Raw genomic sequence first — 21021 nt, 5'->3', positions numbered from 1 at the left:
GGCCCAGGCTGGAGTGCGGTGGTGCGATCACCTCATTGCAACCTCTGCCTCCTGGGTTCAAGTGATTCTCCTGTCACATAAGCCTCCTGGAGTGGCTGGGGTTACAGGCAGCCACCACAACTGGCTAATTTTTGTATTTTTAGTAGAGACGGGGTTTTGCCATGTTGGCCAGGTTGGTCTCGAACTCCTCACCTCAGGTGATCCGCCCGCCTTGACCTCCCAAAGTGTTGAGATTACAGGCGTGAGCCACCGCGCCCTGCCAAGGGCATTAGATTTTCTTTTCTTTCTTTCTTTCTTTCTTTTTTTTTTTTTGAGACGGAGTCTCACTGTGTCACCCAGGCTGGAGTGCAATGGCACGATCTAGGCTCACTACAACCTCCGCCTCCCGGGATCAAGCGATTCTCCTGCCTCAGCCTCCTGAGTAGCTGGGATTGCAGGCACATGCCACCACACCCAGCTACTTTTTGTTTTTGTTTTGTTTTGTTTTGAGACAGACTTTCGCTCTGTCGCCCAGGCTGGAGTGCAGTGGCGCCATGCAAGCTCCAGCTCCTGGGTTCACGCCATTCTCCTGCCTCAGCCTCCGGAGTAGCTGGGACTACAGGCGCCAGCCACCACGCCAGGATAATTTTTTTTTTTTGTATTTTTTTTTTTTTTTTAAATAGAGACGGGGTTTCACCGTGTTAGCCAGGATGGTCTCGGTCTTTTGACCTCGCGATCCACCCACCTCGGCCTCCCAAAGTGCTGGGATTACAGGCGTGAACCACCGCGCCTGGCCAATTTTTGTACTTTTAGTAGAGATGGGGTCTCACCATTCTGGCCACGATGGTTTCGATCTCTTGACCTCGTGATCCGCCCACCTCACCCTCCCAAAGTGCTAGGATTACAGGCATGAGCCACTGCGCCCAGATGGGTATTAGATTTTCATAAGGAGCCTGCAACCTGGATCCCTCATGTGTGAGTTCACAATAGGGTTTGTGATCCTATGAGATTCTAATGGAGCCCCTGAGAATCTGAGAGGAGGTGGAGCTCAGGCTCGTTCACCTGCTACTCATCTCCTGCTCTGCGGCCCCGGTTGCTAACAGACCGTGGACCGATAGCGATCCACGGCCCGGGGGTTGAGAACCGCTGTTGTAAAGGACTTCAGAAATATGGTTTCATTGAATCCTTCAGTGATCTTCCTGGCAGTCACCACTCCTCCAGGAAGATCTCAGCATCCCCAGACAGAGCTGGGTGTCATTTTTTTTCTCTTCTATCATCCTCTGCGATATGGTTGGCCCCTCCCAGACCTTGTCTGCCAAGCCAACTGTTGACTAAGCATTTTCAGAGGGCTTCCTTGAGGAGGGGTGGGGTTGCTTTCAAGTAGCAAATCACTTCCTGTGTTCTTTTGGTGAAAGCCCTGCCCATCCCAGGACCTGAGCCTCCCTGGCTTGCTTCTTGTCCCAGAAGAATTCTCACCCCAACAATCTCAGGGCTCCAGCTGATGGTTTGGGTGTGAATTCCGGGATGCCCAATTTCTCATGGGCTTTCCTTTCTTTTTTTTTTTTTTTGAGATGGAGTCTGCTCTGTTACCCAGGCTGGAGTGCAGCGGCGGGATCTTGGCTCACTGCACCCTCCGCCTCCTGGGTTCAAGTTATCCTCTTGCCTCAGCCTCCTAAGTAGCTGGGATTACAGGAGTGTGCCACCGCGCCCGGTTAATTTTTTTGTATTTTTTAGTAGAGACGAGGTTTCACCATGTTGGCCAGGCTGGTCTTGAACACCTGACCTCAAGTGATCTACCCGCCTCAGCCTCCTAAAATGCTGGGATTACAGGCATGAGCCACCATGCCTGGCCCTCTCTGGTTTCCTGAAAGAAGGTGTTGTCTCTCAGACTAATACCACCTCTGCCTCTTGCCCTCTGTTCCTGACTCCACCCTGGTAAGCTACACCTGCCAAGAATCCTGCAGTGGCCGCTGTCCCAGCCACATGCTCTCATTCTCATTGACAGAATGACGAGAAATGAAAGCTGAAGTGGTCTGCACAGCAGAGAGCTGTGGGGTGGGGTTTACAGCCAGCCCTGGCCACCTCTTACTTTGTGTCTTATGGTGCTGCGATGCTGCTAGTAACAGCCCCGTGATCACGACAGTCTCCCCATTGCCGCCATCAACAGACCTCAGGCTTGACAGGCAGCAACACGTCAGGCTGCCATCCTCGTCTTGGGATGAGGGATGGCCACCAAAGGGTGGCATGGACGTATTCAGCCTCTCCTGCTTCTGCTGCAGCCACACCACCCGTCACCGGCACAGGGAGGGCGTCACTTCACCCCATCGTCTGTTAGACACAGCTTCTCATCTCAGCTGAGGACTCCGTGGCAGAACCCACAGACCCTGAGGATGTTACAACTAAAAGACCCCTGAAGAGGAACTTCCCCATCTAGATGGACTTCCAAATATGACATCTGTGGGAACTGGGGCCAAGAGAGGGGAAGTGACTGGCCCAAGGCTACACAGGGAGATGAGGGACTGAGCTGGACTGGGAAAGGGCTACCTTAATTTTCAAGCAAAGGAGGGTATGTCCTTGTCCCTGCAGACTGTGATTCTCCCTGGGCCACCTTCTGTCTTCCAGGTCCTGCCCTATCCTTGGATCTCCGTCTACCACACTGGCATCACCACCACCTATAGAAGGGAGCTTGCTCCCTGGTAAAGGATGCTGGAGGCAGCTGAGCTGCACTGAGAGACACCCCCACCCCCACAAAAGTCCACCATGCCCCTCCCCTCACCCCAATTTCTGATGGTCATTTTCAGGACACCTCCACCTGACACCTGGCTGGTGTCCCTCATCTTTTGCACTTCCAGATCCCACTCTTGAAGGACTTACCATGGTGGGGGCTGGTGTCTGGGCTCCTGGAGGCACCTGAATGGGTCGTGATGGAGGTGCAGGTTCAGGGGGCTCTTGGGGGTGGCTTGGGCATGGCCCTGCTTCTACCCCTTCACCGGACTCCTGGCTTTAGTTCCTCTTACAACAGCCCCTTCTCACTTCCTTTGGCGGGAGGGGCCGAGGCCATGGGGGAGGGAAGCTGGGTGTGGAGGGGGGCGGGGAGCTGGCTGTTTGGGGCCCTGAGCCTGAAGGGAGGGGTCAGAGCTTAATGGCAGCCACTACTGGACCTCAGAGGTCCCTTTTCCAACTCCTTGGGGACAGGGCTGCTGCAGGAACATTTGGGTCAGCTGGCTGCAGGACCGACCACCTCTTTTCAGGGCAATTCAGGAAGAATTTGAGCTTCCTGGGTCTCTTTTTAAAACCAAAGAAGGGGCCCAGGGGTGGTGACTCATGCCTGTAATCCCAGTACTTTGGGAGGCCAAGGCTGGAGGACCGCCTGAGTCCAGGAGTTCGAGACCAGCCTGGGCAATATAGCAAGACCCCATCTCTACAAAAAATGAAATGAAAAAAAAATTAGCTGGGCATGGTGGCATGAGCCTGCAGTCCCAGCTACTCGGGAGGCCAAGGTGGGAGGATCGCTTGAACCTGGGAGGTAGAGGCCTCAGTGAGCCGTGATTGCACCACTGCACTCCAGCCTGGGCAAAAGAGTGAGACCTTGTCTCTAAAAACAACCAGAAAACACAAAAAAACAAAAACACGGAAGGGTGCCTACTTCAGCTGTGTCTGCTCTGGGCATCCCTGGGCAACCTCCCTCATTATTATTATTATTTTGAGATGGAGTCTAGCTCTGTCGCCCAGGCTAGATTGCAGTGGTACAATCTCAGCTCACATCAATCTCCGCTTCCTGGGTTCAAGCGATTCTCCTGCTTCAGCCTCCCGAGTAGCTGGTGTTACAGGCACCCACCACCACGCCAGGCTAATTTTTGTATTTTTAGTAGAGAGGGGGTTTTGCCATGTTGGCCAGGTTGGTCTTGAACTGACCTCACAGGTGATCCTCCCAACTCACCTTCCCAAAGTGCTGGGATTACAGGCGTGAGCCACCGCACACAGCCCAACCTCCCTCTTTAGATGACCCTCAGAAGTCACACGTGTTTGTGTGCAGACGTGGAGGTACTAGGAAGCAGCTGCATCTGGAAGGCCTCTGACTTTGGACGGCACATCTAGATTTAACAGCCTCCTGCTTGCCCACTTCCTGGGTGACTTAGTCACTCCCTTTTCTCATTGTAAAATGGGAACGTGGGTTCCCCACAGCAGAGCCTGGCCCATGTACGTGTCAGCCCATGAGCTGGTCTTTGGGACACCAGCCTGAGGCTCCTCTTGACATGTGAGGAAATGGCAGTTCTAAGAGGCTGTTACTTCCCCACACCACCCAGCAGGGAGGTGGCCAAGGCAGGACCCAACCCTGGGAGGCCCTCGGGGGGATCCATGTTCAGATCCATCTTTGGTCCAGGGCGATAAACCCGCATCCTCCTTGAAGATGTTAAGATGCAGCGCCCCTAGTGGCCACAGCTGGGAAGGAGCCCGTCTCTGCTGGAATCTCCTGAGCAAGTTTGCAGAATTGATGGGCTTGGTGCATGCAATTCTCAGCAATGTCTCCAGGCACTCATGAGTGAATATGAATGGGTAGGAGGACCCCACTTTGTTGGGGGCCATCAGGGGAGGCTTCTAGGAAGAGGCAACGTTTGTGGTGACACCGATGAATAAGCTGGAGGTGAAGAGGGGCAAGAGCGTGCACCTGGCCATGCTAACCGCTCAAGCAAAGGCCCAGAGATGAGAAAACCATAGGACAACTTAGGAACTTCAGGGAGGCTGTGTGGGTGGAGTATGCGGAGTGACGGGGAGTGTGATGGCCAGGGTGGCAGATGCTAGGCTGTGTGGTTTTAAGAGCCTCTGTGAGGGCCAGGCATGGTGGCTGATGCTTGTAATCCCAGCACTTTGGGAGGCTGAGGTGGGAGGATCGCTTGAGCCTGGGAGTTCCAGACCAGCCTGGGCAACGTAGCGAGACCTCATCTCTACAAAAAATTAAAACATCAGCTGGGTGTGGTGGTGCACCTATAATCTCAGTTACTTGGCAGGGTGAGGCAGAAGAATCGTTTAAGCCCAGGAGTTCAAGGCTGCAGTGAGCTGAGATCGTGACACTGAACTCCAGCCTGGGCTACAGAGTGAGATCCTGTCAAAAAAGAAAAAAAAAAAAAAAAAAAAAAGAAAAAAGAAAAAAGAAAAAAGAAAAGCTTCCATGAGAAGCTGTTGTACTTTTCTCCTATAATCCCCGGGTTCCTGTCTGCATTGTTAAAGTTCCCCTTCTGGCTGGGCATGGTGGCTCATACCTGTAATCCCAGCACTTTGGGAGGGTGAGGTGGGAGGATTGCTTGAGCCCAGGAGTTCCAGACCGGCTTGGGCAACATAGCGAGACCTTGTCTCTACAAAAATTTAAAAATCAGCTGGGTGTGGTGGTGCACGCCTGTAGCTCCAGCTATTCAGGAGGTGGAGGTGGGAGGATTGTTTGAGCCCAGGAGATCAAGGCTGCAGTGAGCTATGATAGGCATAGCTGGGCCACAGGGATCCTGTCTCACCAAAAAAAAAAAAAAAAAAAAGTCCCATTTTGGCTGCTGGGTAGACCTGGGAGAACGGGTGGTCCTTTCCAGACCTGGGTGGGCGCTACTGCATGCAGTGACACACACACGCCGCAACTCGTAGAAATCTACACAAGACAGAACTTTACTGATGTAGGGCTTCCTGGCAGGAGTGTGTGGGCCCCAGGGCAGGGTCTGTAGCACCATGAGGGGGTGGCCTGGATGTTGGGGTGCCCCTGGGGCAGGCAGGGCAGAGGTTGGGGTGGATCCTCCCCCTGGTCAGGTCAGGGGAAGGTGTCAGGGAGGTGGTGCTACCCCCCCGTCTCCCATAGCAGACACAGACTCCCCCCAGCTCGGAGTGGAGGGGTAGGGCAGTGCTGGGGGGCAGGGCACCGGCAGACCCCCTCCCCACCCCTACTCTTCACAGTACATATTCCCATCAAAGGAGGGGGGGAGTGGTGGGGACTCCCTATGGGTGGGTGCAAAGGGTGCTGGGGTGAACAGCTGTCCCCTCCCCAGACCCACCCTGGAGGGGGTCTCTCTACGTGAACTGGAAGCGGGGGATGCTGAAGAGGGGCCCTCGGGGGGGGGGGCAGCCAGCCCCTTTCCATCCCCCAGCCAGGGGCCCTGCAGGGGTTCCCAATAAATAACTTCCGGCTCCGTCTCACCCTTCCCTCCCAGTTCCCACCCCCCTGGGGCCCCCTCTGGCCGGCCCACTGCAGGGCTGGAGGCAGAGACCCCGCCAGCTGTGGCTCCGGGTGCCGCGCGCTCCTTAGTGGCCCTGGCAGGTTTTGCAGCACATCTGGCGGAAGTAGGCTCGGCTGCAGAACTGAAATTTGAGCACCAGGGGGCAGTAGGCGACCTTGTTCACATCCTTGCACTCTGCGGGGGCGGGAGAAGGAAGGAAAATCAGGTCTCAGCCTCCCTCCCCGCAGGGCTGCACACACGACCTGCAGTGCTTCCTGGCCAGTGACTTTGCCTTTCTGTGCCTTAGTTTCTTTCTTTTTAAATTTACCTTTTTTTTTTTTTCACAGATGGTATCTTGCTATATTGCCCAGGCTGGTCTCCAACTCTTGAGCTCAAGCGATCCTCCCACCTCAGCCTCCTGAGTAGTTGGGACTGCAGGTGTGAGCAAACCACGCCTGGCTTCTGTGCCTCAGTTTCCTCAACTATCAAAGGGGGCTTATAATAGCACCGATGTCACTAGGCTGTTTTGAGGATTTAAGAGAGAGAGTGCAGGATTGGGGGCCAACACAGGCACAAGAAAAGGGCCGGGTACAGTGTATCATGCCTGTAATCCCAGCACTTTGGGAGGCCAAGGCGGGAGGATTGCTTGAGCCCAGGAGTTCGAGACCAGCCTGGGCAACATAGTGAGAACCCTGCGTCTACAAAAACTAATTAAAAGAAAAACTTAGGCCAGGCGCGGTGGCTCATGCCTGTAATCCCAGCACTTTGGGAGGCCGAAGCAGGTGGATCACTTCAGGTCGTGAGTTTGAGACCAGCCTGGCTGACGTGATGAAACCCCATCTCTACTAAAAATACAAAAATTAGCCGGGCATGGTGGCAGGTGCCTGTAATCCCAGCTACTCAAGAGGCTGAGGCAGGAGAATTGCCTGAACCTGGGAGGTGGAGGTCGCAGTGAGCTGAGATTGCGCCATTGCACTCCAGCCTGGGAGACAGAGCGAGACTCTGTCTCAAAACAAAACAGAAAACAAACAAACAAAAAAGGAAAAATTAGCCAGGCGTTGTGGCATGTGCCTGTAGTCCCAGCTACTCAAGAGGCTGAGGCTGGAGGATCGCTTCAGCCCAGGAGGTGGAGGCTGCAGTGACCTATGATGGCGTCACTGCACTGTAGCCTGGGCGACAGAGAGAGACTCTGTCAAACAAACACACACCACCCAATAAAACAAAAGAAGACAAATATTCCCTTTCCTTTCCATTGTTCCTTTTCATAGCACCCAGGAAAAAATGTCCAATTGGGGCTGTAATCCTCACTTGTTTTCCTTTTTAATAAACTGAAGATAGCCTGGGCGCGGTAGCTCACACCTGTAATCCCAGCACTTTGGGAGGCTGAGACAGGCAGATCACGAGGTCAGGAGATCGAGACCATCCTGGCTAACACGGTGAAATCCCGTCTCTACTAAAAATACAAAAAATTAGCCAGGCGTGGTGGCGGGCGCCTGTAGTCCCAGCTACTCGGGAGGCTGAGGCAGGAGAATGGTGTGAACCCGGGAGGCGGAGCTTGCAGTGAGCCGAGATCGGGCCACTGCACTCCAGCCTGGGCGACAGAGCAAGATTCTGTCACAAAAACAAAAACAAAACAAAACAACAACAAAACTGAAGATCTTGAGCCCCAGCTGAGTGGGTGAGTCAGGGTATTTTCCCGGGCATTGACATATTTTGTGTGATCATGATGTCTGTTGATGACTACGGATGGAAACCGGCTTCCATCTAGCGGCCAGTGATTTATGGCAGGACCTGGGGCAAATTAAAAGCTACAGATGGATTTTTTTTTTTTTGGTTGTCCAGGCTGGAGTGCAGTGGCGCAATCTTGGCTCACTGCAACCTCCACCTCCCGGGTTCAAGAGATTCTCCTGCCTCAGCCTCCCTCACTCAGCTGGGATTACAGGCGCACGCCACCACCCCTGGCTAATTTTGTATTTTTAGTAGATCTAGGGTTTCGCCATTTTGGCCAGGTTGGTCTCAAACTCCCGACCTCAGGTGATCTGCCCGCCTTGGCCTCCCAAAGTGTTGGGAGTACAGGTGTGAGCCACCACACCCAGCCTAATTTTATCTTTTGTGTTACTATGTTTCTCAGGCTGGTCTCCAACTCCTGGGCTCAGGCAATCTTTCCAGTTCAGCCTCCCAAAGTGCTGGGATTACAGCCGTGAGTCACCTCACCCGGCCTGGGTGGATCATTTTATTCCAACTCCCTTCTGGGGCACCCCTCAAGTGAATATATCATTTACATCCCTTGACAGATAAAGCAACAAAAACACAGAGGTGGAAGATGAACCCAGGTAGTTTGGTTGCAGTGCCCAGACTAATAAATTAATTGTTCTCTATCAAAAATAAATTTACAGGCCCAGCGCGGTGGCTCATGCCTGTAATCCCTGCACTTCAGGACGCCAAGGTGGGCAGATCACCTGAGGTCAGGAGTTTGAGACCAGCCTGGCCAATATGGTGAAACACTGTCTCTACTAAAAATACAAAAATTAGCTGGGCGTGGTGGCACGCACCTGTAATCCCAGCTACTCAGGCGGCTGAGACAGGAGAATCACTTGTATCCAGGAAGTGGAGGTTGCAGTGAGCTGAGATTGTGCCACTGCACTATAGCCTGGGCAACAGAGTGAGACTCTGTTTCAAAAAAAGAAAAAAAAAATTGCGGCCAGGTGCAGTGGCTCACGCCTGTAATCCCAGCACTCTGGGAGGCCGAGGCGGGTGGGTTGCTTGAGACCAGGAGTTCAAGACCAGCCTGGGCAACATGGTGAAACCCCATCTCTATCAAAGAATACAAAAATTAACTGGACACTGTGGCTTTTGCCTGTAGTCCTTGTGGAGACTTGTAGGGGCTGAGATAGGAGGATCGCTCGAGCCTGGGAGGTGGAGGTGCAGTGAGTCGAGATTGTTCTGTTGCACTCCAACCTGGGTGACAAAGTGAGTCCCGGTCTCAAAAATAAGTAAGTAAATAAGGCCGGTCGTGGTGGCTCACGCCTTTAATCCCAGCACTTTGGGAGGCTAAGGCCGGCGAATCATGAGGTCAGGAGTTTGAGACCAGCCGGACCAACATGGCGAAATCCCGTCTCTACGAAAAATACAAAAATTAGCTGAGCGTGGTGGTGGGCACCTATACTCCCAGCTACCCAGTGGGCTGAGGCAGGAGAATCGATTGAACCCGGGAGGTGGAGCTTGCAGTGAGCCGAGATCACATCACAGCACTCCAGCCTGGGTGATAGAGCAAGACTCCACCTCAAAAAAAAAAAAAAAAAAAAAAAAAAAATAAAAAAAATAAAAAATTTTACCTAGGCAGAAAAAAATGTGTATACTTTCAAGCAGTGGTTCTCAAGGGAAGTGATCAATATTGAACCCTCAGGGGACACTGGGCAATGTCTGGAGACATTTTTAGTTGTCATAACTTGGGAGAGGGTTGCTACTGGTGCCCAGTGGGTAGAAGCCAGGGATGCTACTAAACATCTTACAGGTTGGCACAGTGGCTCATGCCTGTAATCCTAGTGCTTTGGGAGGCCGAGGTGGGAGGATCGCTTGAGACCAGGAGTTGGAGACCAGAGTAACACAGCAAGACCCCATCTCTCCAAAAAACAAAAACAAACAAACAAAAACCCTACAATGTGCTGGACAGCTCCCCATGACAATCATCTAGCTCAAAATGTCACTAGTGCCTGAGGTTGAAAAACTGATTTAAAGGAAAAATATTCAGTAAATTGTGCTACAGGTGGAGATGAATAGGTACAGGTTATGAAAGTGACTGGGGAAATGACACAAGTTTTAGTGCTCAGAGGGTCGGGTGCCTGGAACACTCAGCATACAGTGGCACTTAATAAATGCTTGCAGGGAGAAGATGGTGAAGGACGGCCTGGCAGAGACAGAGCAACGCATTTCAGAGGTTCCAGAAATTCTAGGATGAATAGTCAGGACCCCCAATGCCCTCTGTGGCTGGCTCTGGCCAGGACCCTCCTGGCGCGCCCTGGCTGGTCACCCACATACCTTCAGGGCCGTCCCCGGGGGTCGGGCTGTCGCACTTGGCTTCACACTGCTGCGTGGTGGGCGGCCGCAGGGCTTCCGTGCACTCGTGTGACGCCTGGCCCGTGTGGCTGGTGCAGCGCACGGAGCGCTGCTGCTGCCCTAAGCCGCACTGTGCAGAGCACTGCGAGGGGGCACCACTCAGTTGCTGCCCCGCAGCCCCTGCCCTGGCACCCACCCCTCTGAGGCGCACCCTCCTACCTCACCCCACTCGCCAGCCACCCAGCGGGCCGGGGGACAGCGGCGCAAGTTGCAGCGCATAGTGGCCGGCGGCTTGGCGGCGGGTGAGCAGTGCGCCGGGGGCAGCGTGGCACGGTGGTCTGCGCTCTTGCAAAGGACCACGCGGTGGCGGAGGCCCGGCCCGCAGCTGGGGGTGCACTGCAGTTGGAAGGGGCGTTTCGTGCTCAGGATGCTGCCCCAGTGCGAAGTGAGGACAGGACAGCTAACCTGGAGACCGCGCAGAGGCTTCTCCGTGGACACCCCACCTGGGCATCCCAGTCCCTGTCCCTCTCTGCATAGGGAGTGGGCGCGAAGGAAGGGGGCGGCTGACCTCAGACCAGTCGAGGGCCGCCCACTCCGGAGGGCAAGTGGGGCCGTGGCAGGCCTCCAGCACAGGTGGGCGCGGCTGCGGGCATGCGCTGTCGTCCAGCGCCTTCTCCTCCGCGGCCGAGACGCGGCGCTGGCACACGACCAAGCGGCTGCGCACGCCCGCATCGCAGCTGCGGCTGCAGCGCGACCAGTTCCCTACAACCCAGCTGTAGGAGATGAAGGGGTCTGAGCAAGTAAGCAGAGCAGGGGGGTCCCAATACGAGAGCAGGGGGCAGTATAGCCTACCCCCCCCTTCCAACCACCCAGCCTCGTATGGATACTGGCACCAAGCACCTCCACATTCCACACTTGGGGCATCGACTGGGGGCAGCGAGGTGCATTACCCTAAGGACAAATAAATCTTTGGACAATGCGGGTGATCAGGCAGCGCCATCATTCTGACTCTAGGGCCATGCAACCTTGCCCGCCACCTTGGGGGCACTATTACCTTGGACTCCCCCATAAGTCCTATAGAACCATCACTGCAGCACTCAGCCCACTGTCACTCCGATCCTGCACTAACCTGGCCCCCACCCCCCTGGAGCACTCGCTCTTGACTCCAGGGAGCACTCTCCTCCCACCCTGAGCAACACTGCCCCCTGGCGGCACTCACTCTGGCGGGCAAGGCTCCGTGTTGCAGGCGCGCTGCCTCTTGGGCAGCTTGCTGTGGGCACTGCAGTAGTGGGGGGCGACCGCGGAGCTGTCCAACTGGTTGCGGCACTCAACCGCCTGCACCTGGCTACCTGGGGGAGGGTGAGAGGCCTGCTCAGCCCTTCCCGGCCCAGAGAACCTCAGCCCAGGTATCTTGTGCTGCCCCCATCCCCGGCCTCACCGCCTGCACACTGGGCCGAGCACTTGGTCCAGGGCGCATAGTGCCAGGAGTACGGGGGCAGGGAGTCACGGGCGATGGGGGCATTGAAGCGGTAGCGGAGGGCAGGCAGCTCGGTCCGGGCCAGCACCTGGAAGAAGGGGCGGCAGTCAGCGTAAGGATGGCACGGAGTCTCTAATACCAAAGGCTGCACCTTGCCCCCAGTCTCCCTGTTACCATGACGATGAGAGAGGCATTAATTGGTCCCAGGGCTTCCAGACTCTGGAACTGGTCTGGCCCCTGTCGCAGCTGAAAGGTGGTCCCAGCCAGGGGCAGGCGGTGGGGCTGGGGGGTCCCTGGCAGCCCCTCCAGCAGCAGGGACTCCTGGTCTCCTTTCAGGGCTGGGGGACAGTGCAGGGTTCAGAATTCCAGACATGTTGAAACCTCCCTCCCCACTGACCCCTAATCCTCATCCCCTCCCCACCATCTGCTCACCCAAGTGACTGAGAGAGAGGTTCAGATCCTGGATGAAGATGTGGACGGAGCCTTTGGGAATCCAGACGACATCCTCGTACCCTGAACAGCAGAGCTCAGATGTCACCCACTTGGCATGTCCCCAACACCTGTCTGCCTCCCCTGTCCCTGGCCCATGAGGATAACAGCTAACTGTTACTGCACTAAATGCACATCTGACTGCACCTCTGCCCCACCCTTGTGAACCAGGTATTTCATTATCCCCATTTTAGGGATGACAAAACTGAGGCTCAGAGAAGTTAAGGAACTTGACCAGATTTGACTGCTAGGAAATGGCTGGGTTGGGATTTTTTTTTTTTTTCTTTCTTTCTTTTTTGGAGACAGGATCTCTATGTTGCCCAGGCTGGAGTGCAGTGGAGTGATCTTGGCTCACTGTAGCCTCAGACTCCTAGGCTCAAGTGATCCTCCCACCTCAGCTTCTCGAGTAGCTAGGACTACAGGCATGAGCCACCACAACTGGCTAACTAAAAAAACCTTTCTTTTTCTTTTTCTTTTTCTTTTTTTTTTGGTAGAGTTGGGGTCTCCTTAAGTTGCTCAGGCTGGTCTCAAAACTCCTGGGCTCAAGTGATCCTCTTGTCTCAGCCTCCCAAAGTGCTGGGACTACCGGTATGCCGGTATGAGCCTCCCAGTTTTGTTTTTTTGTTTTTTTTTAAATACAGGATCTCACTCTGTCACCCAGGCTGGAGTGCAGTGGTGCGATCATAGCTTACGGCAGCCTTGACCTCCTGGGCTCAAGGGACCCTCCTGCCTCTCAGCCTCCCAAGTACCTGGAACTACAGGTGTATGCCACCACACCCACCTAATTAAAATAATTTTGTAGCCGGGTGCGGTGGCTCATGCCTGTAATCCCAGCACCTTGGGAGGCCGAGGTGGGTGGATCATGACATCAGGAGATTGAGACTGTCCTGGCTAACACGGTGAAACCCCGTCTCTACTAAAAATACAAAAAATTAGCCAGGTGTGGTTGTGGGCACCTGTAGTCCCAGCTGCTCGGGAGGCTGAGGCAAGAGAATGGCGTGAACTCAGGAGGCGGAGCTTGTAGTGAGCTGAGATGGCGTCACTGCACTCTAGCCTGGGTGACAGAGCGAGACCCCCCAAAAAAGAATTTTGTAGCGTTTGGCCGGGTGTGGTGGCTCACACCTGTAATCCTAGCACTTTTGGAGGCCTAGGAGGGCGGATCACTTGAGGTCAGGAGTTCCAGACCAGCCTGGCCAATATGGTGAAACCCCATCTCTTCTAAAGATACAAAAATTAACCGGGTGTATAGTGCACGTCTGTAGTCCCGGCTACTTGGGAGGGTGAGGCAGGAGAATTTCTTGAACCTGGGAGGCAGAGGATGCAGTGAGCCAAGATTAAGCCACTGCACTCTAGCCTGGGTGACAGAGTGAGATTCCGTCTCAAAAAAAAAAATTTTTTTTTTTTTTTTTGTAGAGTTGGGGTCTCCCTGAGTTGCCCAGGCTGGTCTCAAACTTCTGGGCTCAAGAGATTCTCCCACTTCAGCCTCCCAAAGCACTGGGATTACAGGCGTGAGCCACCATGCCTGTCTCACTTTTGATGCCAGTGACCAGGCTGCTTATTGTAAAACCCCAATGGGACGCCACCTGGGGAAGGAAACTCACACTCTGCCACCTACTCCTGCCTCACCTGGACACACTCGGCTTGTGCAGCCTTCCAGATATTTCCTGAGCCTCCTCCCCTCTTGCCCACTCCCTGGGCTCTCTCTCACTCGCCCAAAGCCCAAGCTGGAAAAGGTGCTTTCAACACTTTCTGAATATCCCCTCCCATAGGAAGCCTTTCCTTACTGGCACAGAACATTCCCCCAGCTCCTCTGGCTCACGGAGGATGGAAAGTGACACTCGCTTCCACCCAGAGGTGGCAGGAGCTCCTCCAGGAGGCAGAGGAGAGAGATTCAGGGTCCCATCTCCTGAGACACTCTTTTTTTTTTTTTTGAGATAGAGTCTCGCTCTGGCTGGAGTGCAGTGGCGTGATCTCGGCTCACTGCAATCTCCACCTCGCAGGTTCAAGCAATTCTCTTGCCTCCGCCTCCCGAGTAGCTGTGATTACAGGTGCTCACCACCGTGTCCGGCTAATTTTTGTATTTTTAGTAGAAACGGGGTTTCACCACGTTGGCCAGGCTGGTCTCAACTCCTGGTCTCAAGTGATCCTCCTGCCTCAGCCTCCCAAAGCGATGGGATTACAGGCTTGAGCCACTTCACCTGGCTGAGTCCCCAGGACTTTTGGGGACTCCTGACACTCCACGGGGCCCCTGGGGTCTGAGGAGTTAGTGTTCTCAGCTACTGCAGTGGGATTAGCTCCACCCCCAGCCAGCTGGCCCATGCAAGGAGCGTGGGAGGGAAGCTGGAGGCTCTCACCAGCCCCAGGTGAGGCTGGGCTGAAGACGCCCTCAATGGTCTCGCAGGCACTGCCGTCACCGCCACATACTCGGCACTTGTCCTCCCGCACGTCGGAGCCCAGGACTCGGTCGCAGCCCACGTGCTGCGTGGAGAAGGGGTGAGCAAGGCGACCCCCTAACCCACCCCCGCTCCCTATCCCCTCTCCACCTCCCTGGGAGTCCCCTCCACCTTGCATTCGCCACTGACGCAAATGTCCACCGTGTCTGGACGGCAGGGTGTCCCGTCTACCACGGCTGCCGCCCTCTCCGTGTAGAAGTTGAAGCCTTCCGCTAGGCACGTGAGCGAGCAGGCCTTCACGCCCCCTGGGGGGCACGGCCCCGTCACCCCACGGGCCAGGCCACCCTGGAACTCCTTCCCTAGGGGAATGAGGCCAAGAGGGACAGACCCCAGACCCAAGAGGATGGGCAGCTTGGGCAGAGGGAGTGGGGGCTCCCAGCGTCCAGTTGAACCCCCATGGTACCGTATCCTGGGTACTCTGGCTCCCTGGGTGGGGACAGGGCTCAGGGCAGACCCCGGGATGCTGCCTTCATCCACCGGCTGATGGACACTCCCACAGCTGCCCTTCACAGCCCCACGGCCTTCGGAGTCCCACACTCACCTCCCCGGTACGTTTTCCACGTGTAGAATTTCCCACGGAAGGGGATGCTGTCGAATTCAGAACACTGCATTTCTCTGAAGTCCTGGGAGCCAGGCGGGCAGTCCTGGGGGCAGGAGAGGAGAGATGGAGGGAGACCAGGTTTGCGGGGATGGAGTCAGAGCAGAGAAGGGGTGCTCAGAGAAGGATGGGCTGGAGGAGGAAGGCTAGAGGCAGGGAGGCCAGGGAGGAGGCTGTGAAGGTCTGGGTGAGACTAGGCCTGGAGGGTAGCCTGGGCTGGGCATTTAGACACATCTGAGATAGGACTGGATCCCGCATTAGAGGTTTGGGGGTGAGCTGGGCAGGACACACTTGGATTTCTCGTTTCAGACAATGGAATCTTTCTTGCTTGCTTGCGTGTTTTTTCTTTCCTTTTTTTTTTTTTTTTTTTGAGGCAAAATCTCACTCTGTCGCTCAGGTTGGAGTACAGTGGCACGATCTCGGCTCACTGCAACCTCCATCTCCTGGGTTCAAGTGATTCTCCTGCCTCAGCCTCCCGAGTAGCTGGGATTACAGATGCGTGCCACTGTGCCTGGCTAATTGTTGTATTTGTTTTTTTTTTTTTTTTTTTTTGAGACGGAGTCTCACTCTGTCACCCAGGCTAGAGTGCAGTGGTGCCATCTTGGCTCACTGCAAGCTCAGCCTCGTGGGTTCACACCATTTTCCTGCCTCAGCCTCCCAAGTAGCTGGGACTACAGGCATGAGCCACCGCGCCCGGCCTTTTTTTTTTTTCTCCTTTTAGACAGAGTTTCGCTTTTGTTGCCCAAGCTGGAATGCAATGACGCAATCTTGGCTCACTGCAACCTTCACTTCCCAGGTTCAAGTGATTCTCCTGCCTCAGCCTCCTGAGTAGCTGGGATTACAGGCGCTCGCCACCACGCCTGGGTACTTTTTTGTATTTTTAGTAGAAGCGGTGTTTTACCATGTTAGCCAGGTTGGTCTTGAATTTCTGACCTCAGGTGATACACCTGCCTCGGCCTCCCAAAATGCTGGGATTGCAGGTGTGAGCCACTGCGCCCGGCCTAATTTTTGTATTTTTAATAGAGACGGGGTTTTGTCATGTTGGTCAGGCTGGTCTTGAACTCTTGACCTCAGGTGATCCACCTGCCTCAGCCTCCCAAAGTGCTGGGATTACAGGCGTGAGCTACTGCGCCTGGCCACATGGAGTCTTTCTTGAGAAAGTCTGGAAGGGATCAGGGTTTATAGAAGGTGCCAGCATGTGGATTCTCTGAAGACCTGGGTCCCCCCACATAGGAGGCTGAGAAGTCCAAAGCTCTCACTGCCCTCTGAAACACCCCCTCCCCAGCAAACTTCTTGCTGCTCACCGGTGGTCCTAGGTCAGCTGAGGGCACAAGCAGAGGACAGACACCTGTCACTGGGTTTGGTGAGAGGAAGCTTCAGCTACAACTTTGGGGGATGACAGAAGGCAGGGGTGGGACTCTTCGGGGGAAGTTGGGCTGTAAAGGGAAGGGACAGACTGGATGGTAGGGGGTTGTGAGGGCCAAGCAGTGATTTCAAGGTGGGGTCTCGTAGTCTAAATGCAGGAGGAAGAGAGCTGGAAGGGGCCAGGTCTTTAAGGGGGAGGCGTTGCGGATGGGAAGGTGGTGGGGGTTAGGGAGAGGAGGGAAGAGAGGGGTGGCAGCTGCAGGTTCCCTAGGAGGCAGCAGGTGCCCGAATGAAGCACTCTGATAGCTTTTTTTTTTTTTTCTTTTGAGATAGAGTTTTGCTCTGTCACCCAGGCTGGATTGCAGTGGTGCGATCTCGGCTCACTGCATCCTCCGCCTCCCGGGTTCAAGCGATTCTCCTGCCTCAGTCTCCCGAGTAGCTGGGATTACAGGAGTCCACCACCACGCCCGGCTAATTTTTGCATTTTTAGTAGAGACAGAGTTCGCCATGTTGGCCAGGCTAGTCTCAAACTCCTGACCTCAGGTGATCCGCCCGCCTTGGCCTCGCAAAATGTTGGAATTACAGGCATGAGCCACCGTGCCAGGCCTCTGATAGCTTTTTTTAATGCTTCCTCCCCCTACTCCTCAAGAGGTTTGGGGGAACTCACATCCGTGTTGCAGGAGCGGTGCCGCCTTCTCTCACCCAGACAGTACTTGCCCCCGATGGTTGGCCTGGAAGGGGTGGTGGGATAGAAGAAAGATGAGGCAGGGGGAGATGGGGGCGGGGGTCGCGCTGCCCTTCCGGGTGGGGGTCCTGAGGGCTGACCTGGGGCTGTCGCAGTGACGGCTGGAAGAGGACACGCCGCCGCCACACGTCCGACTGCAGTCGCCCCAAGGAGTCCACGGCCCCCAGGCTCCGTCCACGCCTTCCGGGCGCGACCCGAAGGGGACACAGACCCGTTTGTAGCACCACTGTGTTGGGGGAGACAGGAAGGAGTGAGTCCAGCCCGGAGAACACTTGCGGGCCCCATGCACCGTTCCCCACTCCAGGCCCCAGCCAAAGAAATCTCAGCCTCTTCAGGATGGGGCAGGAAGGGGATGGGCAGAGGCGGGGTCTGAAGATAGGGACAGGTTTAGGTTACGTAGGAGAGTGGTCTGGGAGACAGACAAGCTACAAGCGAGAGGCGTAGCCTGAGCACAGCGAGCTGAACTGGGAGGGGTGTAGACAGGACCACGATAAGCGTGGAGACGAGGTGGGGTGTGGCTTCAGGCCGGGGGAGGGACCTACAGGCAGTAGGCGTGGCCAGAGCCAAGGGCCGCACAGGGTATGGGCGTGGCCAATAAGGGAGAGAGCAAATAGTAGGCGTGGCCAGAGCCGAGGAAATTATTAGACTGTGGGCGTGGAAAACGCCGGAGTGAGCAAACAGTAGGCGTGGCCAGAACCGAGGGACGCATAGGTGGCGGGCGTGGCCAACGAGGGAAGGAGCATGCAGTAGGCGTGGCCGCAGCCGAGGGAGTATAGATGGCGGGCGTGTCCAATACGGGAGGGAGCAGACAATAGGCCAAAGGACAGACAAGTGGGCGTGGCCAACTCGGGAGGTGGATCCGGGGCGTGGCCCGGTTGGGGGCCCTGGCCGGCGCTCACCCCCTTGTCGATGGTGTGCGTCTGGCACAGCGTGCCCTCGGCGGCCGGGATGCTGTTGGTGATGCACCGGTTGCTCTTGCTCAGACACCACAGCTCGCTGCAGACCTCCTGCGGGCCGAGGCGCCCGCTCAGGCTCGCCCCCCTCTCTTCCTCCCCGGGGCAGCCCGCCCGGCTTGGGAGGACCCAGATGTCCGGCTCACTGCCGGCCCCGGAGCAGAGAGCACCGTACTCCCTTCCTGGCTCTCAGTGGGTCTTCGTGCATCCCCTTGCGGGGCATGGCCTGTGACTTATCCTCTGCCAATAAGCTCCATTTATGGAACACCTTATACATGCCATATACCCCTTTAGGCAGTACTACCCCATCTTACTGGGAGAAAACCAAGCTTTAGACAGGTAAGGTCACTTGCTAGAGGTCACACAACTACTAAGGGAGTAGCCTGGAGTTTAACTCAGCTCTTTAATTCAGAGTCTGTGCTCTAACGAACTTTGCAATTCAGCTTCTGGTGCCTTCTGAGTTTCTGGAAGGAAACTTGGGACCTACTGAAGAATGAACAGGAAGGATTTGGGGTTCTATTATGGGGTGGGCAAAGTAGCTGAAGAGAAAGTAGTGGTTCTGAGAAATCGGCCTGGATGATGACTAGGCCAAAGGCCTCAACTCTAGTTTTTTCCAGCTTGTTGGTTCTCTTTGTTCCCCCATCTAAACTGGAGAAGCCCCCAACACTTTTAAGCTATGGGGAGGGGTGGAAGTTTGGGAGGGGACAATGCCAAATTAGGTTTGTGTGGGACATTCCTGTCTTTCTCCAGGTGAAAAATCCGCACCTTCTTCCCGTCTGAATCCTACACAGGCTGGACCAGTCCCAGGGACTCACTCTGACCCTTAAAGTCCAGGTTAATATCCCTGGAGAAGCCCCACTGAGTTCAGGTGAAGCAAAATCTCTGACCCTCTTGGCCCACATCCTAAGCAACCTCCCACCATCTTTCCTCTAAGAAGTAGGTGGTCCTGGCCGGGTGCGGTGGCTCACGCCTGTAATCCCAGCACTTTGGGAGGCCGAGGTGGGCAGATCACAAGGTCAGGAGATCGAGACCATCCTGGCTAACTTGATGAAACCCTGTCTCTACTAAAAATACAAAAAATTAGCCAGGTGTGGTGGTGGGCACCTGTAGTCCCAGCTACTTGGGAGGCTGAGGCAGGAGAATGGCATGAACCTGGGAGGCAGAGCTTGCAGTGAGCTGAGATCATGCCACTGCACTCCAGCCTGGGCGACAGAGCGAGACTCCATCTCAAAAGAAAAAAAAAAAAAAAAAAAAAAAGAAGTAGGTGGTCCTTCTGTAATTATCAAGTGTAATCCCCTCTTTGAACCCAATTCTTGTAAGCTTTCCAGTTGTGGGACTGGATCAATCAATGGCCATTGGAAAGGACCCTTCCTAGGTCAGCCCCTTAGAGATACCTGTACATACGTGAGAAGTTGGAAGAGTTACTCTCAGACACATTCTAACTCAAAGGTCCTCTAAAGTCTCTGCCTTCTGAGTTTTAGAGGACACTTCTCAGCTATAAACTTAGCCTGTGTCCTCCTGGCCATATCTAAAAATATTACATCAGCCTGGTCGCAATCCCACTTCTGACACCTCAAGAGAACGATTTCAGCCCTGCTTTTGGCCTCCTCTCCACAAGGAGGCACTGTGGCATATTTGAGTTGTGCAGAGACCTCAACTCTGCTATTGACCTGCAACATATTTCCCCTCTCTGGGCCTCAGTTTACTCATCTACAAGATGGGCAGCCTAATGCCTGCCTTGCCTATATAAATGGCTATGAGGCATGTGACAGGATAGATAAGAAAGGACTTGCACCAATGCCATTATGGGGTAACAATGACCACCGCTATCTCTAGACTAGGCACTAGGCTGAACCTTTACATATATTAACCAGGTCACATGAAGTAAATAAATCCCCCTTTGTCAAGAGGGCCTGAAAGATGTTCCTTCAAAAACTAAAAGGAAGGCTCAATTCAACATATAGCCAGTGCCAGCCCAAGCTTGATGTTTTGACAGCTCCTCCCCTCCCCTGCCCCTTTGTAAAATTTGGAGAGTCATGAGAGATCTATTTAAATCCCAGCTCTGTCATGGTCTTGAACTGTGGCCTTGGACAAGTCACCCTCCCTATGCTATGCCCCAGTCCCTTTCTCTGTAACTTGGGGGCTAATAGGATTGTCAGGAGTTTAGATGATGATACACAGCACATGCTTAGCACATAGTGAGAGCTCAGTAAACGTCAGATACCACGATCGTTGTTAGGATACCTGGGTCACAGCAGATGGTGAGGATTAGCTTCGGAATTCTTTAGGAAGAGGGTGCTGTAGTTGCCAGCTAAGTTAGGGTGGAGGGGCTCAAGGGTGGGATGTCAATGAAATAGAAATTTTGGTCAGGCGCGGTGGCTCAAGCCTGTAATCCCAGCACTCTGGGAGGCTGAGACGGGTGGATCACGAGGTCAGGAGATCGAGCCCATCCTGGCTAATACGGTGAAACCCCGTCTCTACTAAAAAATACAAAAAACTAGCCGGGCGAGGTGGCGGGCGCCTGTAGTCCCAGCTACTCGGGAGGCTGAGGCAGGAGAATGGCGTAAACCCGGGAGGCGGAGCTTGCAGTGAGCTGAGATCCGGCCACTGCACTCCAGCCTGGGCAACAGAGCGAGACTCCGTCTCAAAAAAAAAAAAAAAAAAGAAAAAAAAAAAAGAAATGTTTCCAGGGTTTGTCTCTGTCCTGCAGTG

At 54.7% G+C, this 21021-nt stretch overlaps 2 protein-coding genes across 8 annotated transcripts in view; both read right to left on the bottom strand.

Moving 5' to 3' along the window:
* Positions 1-3118, bottom strand: part of MYO1F (myosin IF) — a 58178-nt gene extending 55060 nt beyond the window's left edge. Inside the window, exon 1 of one of the 2 annotated variants that reach the window (XM_003914814.4) lies at positions 2854-3118. In XM_003914814.4, coding sequence (XP_003914863.1) covers positions 2854-2856 — 3 coding nt within the window. In that variant the 5' untranslated portion in view covers positions 2857-3118. The remainder of the gene's footprint in view (positions 1-2853) is intronic. The other variant, XM_021930636.2, reaches the window with a different exon arrangement.
* A 2486-nt stretch (positions 3119-5604) lies between these two features.
* Positions 5605-21021, bottom strand: part of ADAMTS10 (ADAM metallopeptidase with thrombospondin type 1 motif 10) — a 31586-nt gene continuing 16169 nt past the window's right edge. For 2 of the 6 annotated variants that reach the window (XM_021930638.2, XM_021930637.2), the window contains 14 exons: positions 18256-18363; positions 17437-17582; positions 17279-17342; positions 15190-15292; positions 14760-14947; positions 14550-14673; positions 12139-12219; positions 11881-12044; positions 11668-11794; positions 11449-11578; positions 10798-11002; positions 10449-10625; positions 10212-10371; positions 5605-6368 (listed from right to left, as the gene is read on the bottom strand). In XM_021930638.2, coding sequence (XP_021786330.1) covers positions 6259-6368; positions 10212-10371; positions 10449-10625; positions 10798-11002; positions 11449-11578; positions 11668-11794; positions 11881-12044; positions 12139-12219; positions 14550-14673; positions 14760-14947; positions 15190-15292; positions 17279-17342; positions 17437-17582; positions 18256-18363 — 1887 coding nt within the window. In that variant the 3' untranslated portion in view covers positions 5605-6258. The other 4 variants (XM_021930640.2, XM_021930639.2, XM_021930641.2 and 1 more) reach the window with 4 other exon arrangements.

The sequence above is a fragment of the Papio anubis genome, chromosome 20 (assembly GCF_008728515.1).
Source record: "Papio anubis isolate 15944 chromosome 20, Panubis1.0, whole genome shotgun sequence".
Taxonomy (NCBI): domain Eukaryota; kingdom Metazoa; phylum Chordata; class Mammalia; order Primates; family Cercopithecidae; genus Papio; species Papio anubis.
This window is presented reverse-complemented; position numbering and strand designations above follow the sequence as displayed.